General features: G+C 41.8%; 1 protein-coding gene across 1 annotated transcript in view; it reads left to right on the top strand.

Annotated features, from left to right (window-relative positions):
- The window catches only part of TTF1 (transcription termination factor 1), a 30,600-nt gene that overhangs the window by 9,628 nt on the left and 10,597 nt on the right, over nt 1–10,375 (top strand). Inside the window, exons 3-5 of the mRNA XM_018565752.1 lie at nt 3,645–3,817; nt 5,273–5,458; nt 9,299–9,377. Of these exons, the coding sequence (XP_018421254.1) occupies nt 3,645–3,817; nt 5,273–5,458; nt 9,299–9,377 (438 nt within the window). The remainder of the gene's footprint in view (nt 1–3,644; nt 3,818–5,272; nt 5,459–9,298; nt 9,378–10,375) is intronic.

Here is a 10,375-nt window from a genome sequence, read left to right as displayed (position 1 = left end):
GGGGAGAGAAAGGGGAGTGTAAACGACACCACTGAACTTGCAATCAGCGGTTCTGGAAACACTGAAACTGGCTGTGATCTACACACTGGAAGCATTAGCACTGGCTGCGATCAGCAGCACTGGTGCATAACTGCATGATCAATGGCTGTGCTTACACTTGTGATCACTATGATTGCTCACAGCGATCACAAGGTACAGGCTTCTCTTGTCTGTGATTTGTTCTGTCCAATTACAGTGCAGGCGCTGTGTGCACCACCACTGTAGAAAAAGCAAAATGTTGCATATATTGAGGGGAATTTATTAAAACTGGAGCAGACAAAATCTGTAGCTGCTGTGCATGACAACCGATCAGCTTCCGTTTCATTTTCAATTCTTAACTGAACAAACTATAGAGAGATGCTGATTGGTTAGTATAGGAATCTGCTCCAGTTTTGATAAATTCCCCCAGCTGTTCTTTTGGGGAAAACCAAAAGTTTTTTTTGAAATATTGTTTTTGCAAAACTTATTTTATTTTCTGTGGAATTTATAGTAAAAAAAATAGAAAAAAAAAGTAATCAGAAACATAATAGCTAAGGGAAGGAAGGAGTTACTTAGGGATAATTAAAGTGTTATTAAACCCTCCGTTTCTTTTGTAGATATATGCAAAAACTTTTTTAACAAAACGCTTTAAAAAGGGTTAATACTTACCTGTGTCTTCGCCGCGCGCTACCTTCCGAAAATCTAAAGGGTCTTGGGGCGGGCGCATGCGCAGTTCAGATTTTCGGCCGGGAGACGAGGATATACGCAAGGCAAGTCTATGGACGGCGTGCACCTGCATGAAGACAACGTAGGGCAGGAAGTGCCAGCAAGGACCTTAGGAGTCAGCGCTGGATCGGAGACCCGCAGCAGCGCTGGAGAGAAGGCTGAAAACAGGAAAGAAGATCAGATTAAGAGACATAATTTAAGGTAAGTGCATACATTAACATTGGGGGGAGGGACAAAAATTGTATCCTTTAATGTCACTTTAAGGGTTATCCACACACATAGGATTGGTGCCGGGATAGTTTGAATGCTGTTTGGACATTTTGTAGCTCAAAATGGGAAAGCAAATGACATTATGCTATATTTGGTTGAAAGCTCCGAATTGCCGAGCATATGGCCTGTGTAGCCTTTATCTGAGACAAATTGGTTGTTAGGGGAGATATTTCCTAGGTACATCCTCAGTTCTATAAACACTTTTGGCGGCACCTCTGCTAGCAACCACCCCATCTCACCCAGGCTGCACTTGGATATGAGTTCAAGCTTTTTACAGACCTTGGCCCTTGTAGATGTGGGACTATGGGCAATAAGAAGAATCAAAAGGTGAAGTCTGTCACTATCATTAACCGTAGGTTTTGTGTTTCTGAGTTCCCTATTGATATTTCCAGTGGGTTCATTATTTTTATTTCCTGTATTGGGTGGCAACTCTGTTCTGCACACAGTAGTGTTGTCATCCCGTTCAAAGAGGATTCTTAGGTGGACATCAAGTTTTAGATGGACTTTACTATTGCTTACTATGGCTTACTATTCCCTTTCAGAAAACGTCATTATAGTACACAGGACGTTTGCCGCACCCTAACCAGCCCTAATTTACTCCTCTTTCCCCGTTGCTAATTTTTTTTCCTGCTGTTTTTTTATTAATTTTTGTTTTTCCAATCAATAACAATAGTTTTTTTATTTTTTGTCTATGGATTGCATAAAAATTAAAATTGTCTCAGCAAGTCAGTAGTCCCAATAAGCAAAGCCTAGTTTTTCCTAAATAATAATAAAAAAAATGAATAGCATAGCAAAAATGTAAAAATATCTTTGGTTCATTGGGGGTGTACAAGTGTTGGAGCTGGAGTGAGCGACAAACAAAATAACTCCAGATATCACCTTTTAAGCATTTACAGCACAAGGGTTCTTTCTTGATTGTACCGTCCACAACTCTGCTAACTTTGTATATATTATATACATAAGGGCCTGAAGGTCGGTAGAGGGATCTTTTAGTCCAGGACATAGGCAGATTCAGAGACGAGTGTGTAATATGCAGCTATCAGGTGACTGGATACTAACCTGAGCTGTGAGGACTCGTATAACCCTTCCATTTCATAACATGGAGTTTTTTTGGCTTCAGTGGACATCAGAGATGCTAGCCTGCATGTACCAATCTTCACACACCACATGAACACCAACGCTTCCACAAAGGTATTAACTACTTTTCTTGCACTATTGTGCTCTCAGGATGTCCACACTGTAGGATACTTGGATGTTCTGCTGAAGGCTCTGTCTGAACAGATATCCACAGGATGATTCGAGCTATAGCAACTAGAGGGCTGACGCTGCCTGGTATGAATAATAAAGTTTGATTCCCGGACTCCGTGGAGTGTATTTTGGCTTTGGGTTGGATCAACACTTGGCCCTAAGTACGCTGAAAGGACAAATATTGGCTTTGGCCATCCTTTTGATGCCCCTGATTCCTTGGTAAGGGCCCTTTACCAGGGGTTCACAAATGTGGCTTCTAGACGCCAGTGATGATGTGGGTTGTGAATCTGGTACTTTTATCTGCCCAATGAGATCCCTTTGAACCTATCTAAGATATCTCTCTGATGAACATTACATGTAAGGTGGTCTTCCTTGTAGCAATCATGCTGGGAGGGTTAGAATTGGCAGTACTTTTATGCAAAAAACAGTTTCTTGCTCTAGGGATTCCTTTTAGTCTTAGGTGGCGTCCTTTCAAACTACTCATTCTCTTCCAAAACATAATAGGGAGGTCTTGCTCCAATGCTTGGATGTGGTTCGATCTGTCTGACATTCCGATTGTCTTTGTCCTGTCTGATGGACATTGCAGGGGGCTCCCTGTGTCTTGCCCTTAAATATTCTTCCACAATTAGGCCTCTGCACTTAACTGTCAAGGCAAACCCTACTAGATCCGTCATTGCCTCTTCTGTAAGGTTGCCACCTTGTCTTCTGCTCATACGTTCACTAAGTTATACCAGGTGGATGTTCTGCTGCTAGTTTTTGCCGTAAGGAGCTATAGCCTGCTGTCTGAGTTGACGTTTCTCCTCGTTTTCTGTTATGTCGGCCTGTTGGCAGTTGTTTGCTGTGTTGCTCATCCTTCTGGTATATTGCTTTTGGATGTCCCAGTCATCTCTGAATCTGCCTGTGCCCTGTACAGTACTCTAAGAAACAGATTTTGCTGGCAAGTCAAAAATCCTAATTTCTCTTCTAGTAAAAGAAAAAAATCAAGTTTAAACCATATAATTAGAAGCTGACTATAATAAGTACCCTGGCATTGTTATACTGTTTGTTCCAACACCTGTAACTTGTAAATGTGGAGAAAATTATAATCAAATGCATGTGAAGTAAAAACAAAGTCTTCATATACTGAATCCTATCATTACAGGTATTGGCTCGATAGAGAAACCAGAATGCAATGTTTTTTTTTCTTGCAGTTGTGGCCATTTATGACAATGAAGGCTGTCTGCATGTGTCTGAGAAAAATATTTCCTCTTTGAATAGCCCGATGACTATGTTGGGCCTTCCAGCTCCTGAATTCTATGCTGATTTCTCCACCTGTTATGTAACAATGACTTCATTTTTTTTAACAAACCTTTGGTAATGGCAACACTTTTTTGTCTTTAAAGGCTTAAACAAAATAGACCATCAATGTCAGGCATTGAGGTCCTCGGTTCCCTACCTAAAAGAGATGTTGCTTTACTCGAGGAGTATTTTCCCAGGATTAGATCTTTGTCAGGGAAGAGCGTCACTGATTTGGTTAATTATGAGCTGCACAGAATCAAAGATGCCAAAGCAAAAGGTATGTTGGTGTGGAGACAGGGCCACATGGCTTGAAAAATGATGTATTCTGTGCGACAATAAAAGATATGCCCAGGCATTACCCAAATGTACCCCAAATCTCCCTCCCCCTATAGAATATGTCCCAGCATTTTTTTAATACCTTGTTTTTGTAGCTTTTAACACTCCCTATGACATTGTGACCAGACTTGAAAAATTCTTGCAGCGGCAGTTGCTGGCAAGTCAGTTCCTGTTGATGTAAATCTGCCCCTAGAACTACATGTCCCAAAAGCCTTTTCCCTACACACAGTACATGGTCAGGATTTTGGGATGCAAAGCAGCAGCATTGTTTTGCTGGCAAAGATGTCAATATATGTATGTGAATTGGAACAGAGATGGGTGTAGGGGCGGGGGATAGCTCTGTAGTAGACAGGCAGGGCTGACAAAGCTGCTTTGGATTTCAGTGCAGAAAAGGCATGCTTTTGTCAGGCCAAGCAGAAAAGTTAAGGCGGCCATACACTGTGCAAATTTCGTCCGGTTCTTGAGGAACCAGCCAAAATCTGCACAGTGGGTGCCGCTGTTGGCACCCGTTCAGCCAGCATCCCTCAGGTGATTGAAGGAGCCGGTCAGAAAATCTTTGTGCGAACAGAGGCGGCAGCCAATAAGCAGCGGGCTCTGTCAGAATTCAAAAGAAACAGCGGGGATTCCTCGATCAACGTGCTCGTAGCGTTGATGGAGGAATCTGCTCTATTTTTTTGTTCAGTCTGCGGGTTGAAGGGAAAGATTAGAGCAGTGTATGGCCAGCTTTAGGACATTTGCACATTTGATTTCTGTCAGATCAACAAATATTTTTCTGTACTGAAACATGGGGAAATGTGTGAGGTGTACTAAGTCTTTTTAAAATTTTCACAGACACACTTTAGTGACCCTGCCGGTCCTTAAAGAGCAACCTCACCCATATTTTCAAAATAACCACAAAGGCACCTTTTTAGAGATGTTTAGTAATGACAATCTACAAACAGATACTTCACATAATTCACAGCTTTTTATTTTTTTTTGCATGCTTTATTTTTCTTTTCTTCCCCAGTCTTCTGACAGTGGCCATTTTAACTAGGGGCAGGTTACTAGATCTCACTTTACTTCCTGGAACTCTAGCACATGTGACTAGGACATGTGACCATGCACATCATCCCAGGGGAGGAAAATGCCTTTCCCTGAGATCTCATAAGATTACAGACGAGATTTCTCGTGTTGGGCAACGCACAGTAACACAACAGTGTATTGTAGAAGCAGGAGAAGGGTGGAGAGTAATAACTGTGCAAGCACACACAGGAATCCAGTTCTGCCAAAAAGTGTCAAAATTCTGTGGAGCTAATAATGCTTAAAAAATGCAAACTGTTTGAAAGTGGAAAAGGGAAATTCTGTAAGCGGTATTCGGGTGATAAACAGGAACTATAATGTGTATCTTCTCATTTAGGAATTAAGTTTCTGACTGGACGATTTGAAAGCACTGAAGATGAACTGATCAAGAAAAATGTCGAAGAATTCTTGAAGATAGGAGGGTTGGAGTCCGGGGAGATACTATTTCACAGCTATAGGTTTCCTGACAAGAAGCGCACGGTTGAGCAGCTGAAGAAAAAGTACCACTTTCGTCAGCGAATTGGTAATCTATTGACATGTTTCCAACTGAAGACGTTGTGAGCCATGATTACTGCGAAACTTGAAGTTAAATGAAAATCCAGGCACGAAACATGATCTGAGAATCTTATGGCCCACCTAAATGTCCATCCTTAAAGTGATGCTAAACGCAGGAGGTTAAACTTAAAAATGCATTCAAGTACTTTTTAATTATTAACATAAATATCTTATTTGTGTTTTGTGTATTTGTGATTCACTCAGCTCAAATGATCTGTAAATCCCTGTGTGTGTTGTAAAGTAGCCACCGTGTGAGATTGTAGTCCATGATGGGAGTGAGCTTGGAGCGGTGACTACTTTACAACACACACAGGGACCATGGGGAAGAAAAGTAGCCCCCCTCCAGAAGGAAGGACAGTGTCAGCACCAATTCAGAGATGATTTGAGGATCTACAGCTGAGTGATACGCAAATAAGATAGATATAGTTAAAGGTCCTTCAATGCATTTTGTAAGATTTAGCTCCTGAGTTTAGTGTTACTATAACCTTGAAGTTCAGGTGCACATACTAGGTGTATGTTTACCAGATTACCAGAAACATACAGACACTTTGGAGGGTTGGTGAGAAGGTTTTTGCTCTATTCTCCCTGGTTAGATTTATTTCGGCCCAGGTAATGCTGTTTTGGTTAGGAAACGTTTGCATGGCTTTGTTAGGCTTCTGTTCCATATTATCCTAATTTTTATATAGATATAGATATGGCTAATTGGTGTGTGTGTATGTGTATGTGGATATATATCTATATATAGATATATATATATACACATACACATACACACACACCAATTAGCCATAACATTCTGACCACCCTCCTAATATTGAGTAGGTTCCCCTTTTGCCACCAAAACAGCCCTGACTTGTCGAGGCATGGACTCCACTAGACCTCTGAATTGCAAGGTAAAGGCCTCCATGGATCAGACTTGCTTTTGCTGCACATTCCACAGATGTTTGTATTGAGATCTGGAGAATTTGGAACCAAGCCAACACCTAGAAGGTTTGGCCTGGATGGGAAGGGGGTTTAACACCACGGATGTCAACTGGTTAATTCCTCGAACCATTCTTGAACCACTTTTGCAATGTAGTAGAGCGCATTATCCTGCTGAGAGGCCACGGCAATCGGGGAATACCATTTCCTTTACAGGACTTGGTCAGTAAGAATGTTTCGGTAGGTGGTACGTGTCAAAGTAACATCCACATGAATGGGAGGATCTAGTGTTTCAAAGCAGTACATTGCCCAAAGCATCACAATGCATAGCAATTCACTTACTTCTCAGTGGTCATAATGCTATGGCTGGTGTTCAGAAAGTATTCAGACCCCCTTCACTTTTTTTCAATTTAGTTATGTTGCCCCTGATACTACAGTTTACATTTTTTTTTCTCATTACTCTACACTCCCACGTACCCCAACATGACAAGTGAAAACAGAATTTTAGAAATGTCTGAGTTTATTAAAAAAGAAAAAACTGAAACATCACATGTACTTAAGTATTCAGACCCTTTACTCAGTACTTTGTTGAAGCACCTTTGGCAGCAATTGCAGCCTCCAGTCTTTTTGGGTATGACGTGGGAAGCTTTGCACACCTGGAATGGGGGATTTTCCGCCATTCTTCTTTGCAAATCCTAACAAGCTCAGCCAGTTTTTAATGAATTCAGACATTTCTAAAATTCTGTTTTCACTTTTGTCATTATGGGGTACTGATTGTAGATTAAAGAGGGAAAAAAATATTGTATTGTATTTCACATATGTACATTTTCAAATCTCCTTACATTTTATGTGTGCTATATATGAACACAGACATCAGGCTCCTGACCACATATTTCTATGACCATTCTTTCCATGGTGTCCATTCCCCACAAAAAAAATTTCATGGACTATTCTATTTTCTATTCTACATTTTTGCAGTTATAACTAGTACAGTATATTCATTTTAACATTTAGTGTAAAGCTGGCCATACACCTAATAGATTATCTGCAGACTTTCTATGGTCAGATGGAAAAAGTGTAACAAATTCCTACATCTACGCTAAACTGTGTGGATGGAGGAATCCCCACTGGCTCTCAAAACACAAGAACAATGCCTGTATCCAATTAGATTGTTCAGGTATTTTGCAAGCCAGGGGGTCGACTAGGAAGATACTGATTCTTGGCCCAGTGGGAGATTCCTCCATCCACACTGTTTAGTGTAGATGGAGGAATCTGTTGCACTTCCTATTTGACCATAGAAATCTGCAGATAATCTATAGGTGTATGGCCAGCTTAAGGCCTTGTTCACACCAAATGCAGACCAGATCCGGTCAGGTTTCTGCACACGCAGTGCAGTGGGTTGTGCCGCGTTTTAGACGCGTTTTTGATGCGTTTAGGGCCGGTTTTGGTTAAAAAATTATTTTATTTTTTTAACGTTTAACATGGGCTTTCAGGCACTTGCATGCGTTTTGGATGCGTTTTTGCATTTTAGATGCGTTTTTGATGCGTTCCAGACCAGATCCAGAGCAGGTAAAATAGGGCTTGCCACAGTTTTTTCATCCGGTCTGGATCCGCACGCTGCGATGTGAACTGGAGGTCAAAATACCATAGGAATACATTGGACGCAGTTTTGATCCGGTCTGCACCTGCTCTGGTCCAGATCTGCTCTGCGCTTGGTGTGAACAAGGCCTAAGTGTCTCCTCACACTCTCCTGAAGAAATGGCCAGCCTAGAGCCATGAAAGCATTGAGACGTGTTTGTTATGTATACCTTTCATGGAATAAAAAGCTCAATTTGAAGAATTACATTACACTCCATTTCTTCTACCCGGGCGCCTCTGCTGTTTCGAATCTACGTCTTTAGGAGCATCTTAGTCTGTTTTTTCCAGCACAAAACAGAGCCTCGTGGTAACAGCTTTGAGCTGTTTTTCATCTTTGAACTTTGAACATGTGCCTCCTAATCCGAGCCTGTCGGCAGAGAGTACACAGATGCATTTTCTTTTATGTGTATTTGGGTGCAGCAGGCCCCACTTTATATTGAAATCACAGGATAAGTCACCCAAAGATTGTGTTAATACTCAACTGAGTGTTACCACAACTTGAACTGACTGCTGTGTTATTGGGTAAGACACAGGTTTTTCCTATATAAAAATCTCTGTTTACAGCTCCTCTACGTGCAAGGCTATCAGGCTTGGAATGATTGCAAAGCACAGTCACAGAGCAAGGATCAGCACACCTTTTTAATATTATTCAAACTGGTGCTGTACCGACAGAGAAAGCAAAATGCTTTAAAAAGGCTGTTGATGTAGAATAGATCTGAGTCGGTCCACGTAGGACTGACTTCATAAGAAGGCTTTGTATTGGTCCAGATAAAATGAGCAGTGTATTAATTGGGTATACAGATGGCCATTTTTGTCTTCTAACCACTTCAGTATTCTGTATGGATGTCCTGCCCTGAAGTGATTAAAACAAGCTTGTTTTCTTTTTGTTCTGCCGTCTCAGGGCCTTTAGGTAAGTTATTTGATTTGTGTGATTGTAGAGCCGCACAGACAATTTTATGATTGTCGGTATCCTGCCCCCATATTGGACCCATTCCCCCTCAGCACTTCACTTATATCTTGTCCTGTTGTGTCCGAGGCAGGAAGAGTAACGCAACAATAAAACCCTTACAGACTTTTTTTATTTTATTACTCTCTTCCACCTTATCCAATAGTGAAAAAAATATGCGTCTGGCGTTCAGTCTTTAATTGGGTAGATGGCTCTTATTCAGATTGCATCTAACTGGAGTGTAGAAATTTCTGTCCATAAACATTTTCTCTAATTGATGACTTTAATGTGCTTCTCTTCCAGCGAAAGGACTAGCCCGCACTGTACTAGAAGTTAACGGTCGAGGAGCAAAGTTATATGATTTGTCTGGCAATAAGGGACGGTAAGTGATTGCGCTGAGTAACAAGTCTGTTGTTTTAGCTGGATGAGTTCTAAAGAATGTTTATTGCCTGTCTCATTATTGGCCATTAAATGTGCTGTAATGGAGTACTTTACCGAGCATGTATCGGCAGAGGGCATTGGTAGAAGAGCATGTTTTTAGCGGGTGTACAGATAATCCTCGCTTAACGACTTACCTGCTTTGCGACCACTCGCAGTTACGACCGTCCGAGCGACCTCTGTACTGTACATCTGCAACGCTATACAGTACTGTACTAATGCAGTACAGTACTGTACTAATGCAGTACAGTACTGTATAGAGTTCCTCACTTAACAACCAATTCCAGAACGGAACTTGGTCATTAAGTGAGGAATACCTGTATAGCGTAAAACTGGCCATACACCTATAGATTATCTGCAGATTTTCTATGGTCATATGAAAAAGTGCAACAAGATTCCTCCATCTACGCTAAACTGTGTGGATGGAGGAATCTCCCACTGGGCCAAGCTTCAGTATCTTGCTGTAGCTCGCGGTATACTGAGCTTAGGGTGACGGGAGGACGCTTGTTTGTGTCCTCCCGTTACCCTAAGGAGAACTATGGGGAAAAGCCCTAACCCCATAGTTCTCCTTTTAATTACATAATTATTTAATACAGTAGCTGTCATCCCTGGCATATGTCACAGAAAGAACTCCCATCACCAGACGCTTTTGTCTGGGGTAATGCAATTGGCTGCACGCTTGAATCCGTTCCCTGATAGACGGATTCATACATGTGAGCCGATTGGCTAGAGGATACAATTTTCATCTGGCCACACTCAGCTCTCTCCTAGCTGAGCACGGGAGAGGATATTGCTAGATACACTGCACACGAAGCTCCGCGCACTGCCACTTCCCTTTGCTGCACGCGGCTCCGCAGTGTGGTCGCGGGCTTCACAGGCTTAATTGTGGTCACTGCCCGGCCAGTGTGCCCCCCTTCCACCCCATCTTTCACTGTTTCAAAC

The sequence above is a fragment of the Nanorana parkeri genome, unplaced genomic scaffold, assembly GCF_000935625.1.
Source record: "Nanorana parkeri isolate BGI_ZX_2015 unplaced genomic scaffold, ASM93562v1 scaffold884, whole genome shotgun sequence".
NCBI lineage: Eukaryota > Metazoa > Chordata > Amphibia > Anura > Dicroglossidae > Nanorana > Nanorana parkeri.
Note: the sequence above shows the minus strand (reverse complement) of the source record. Positions and strands in the feature narration are given on the sequence as shown.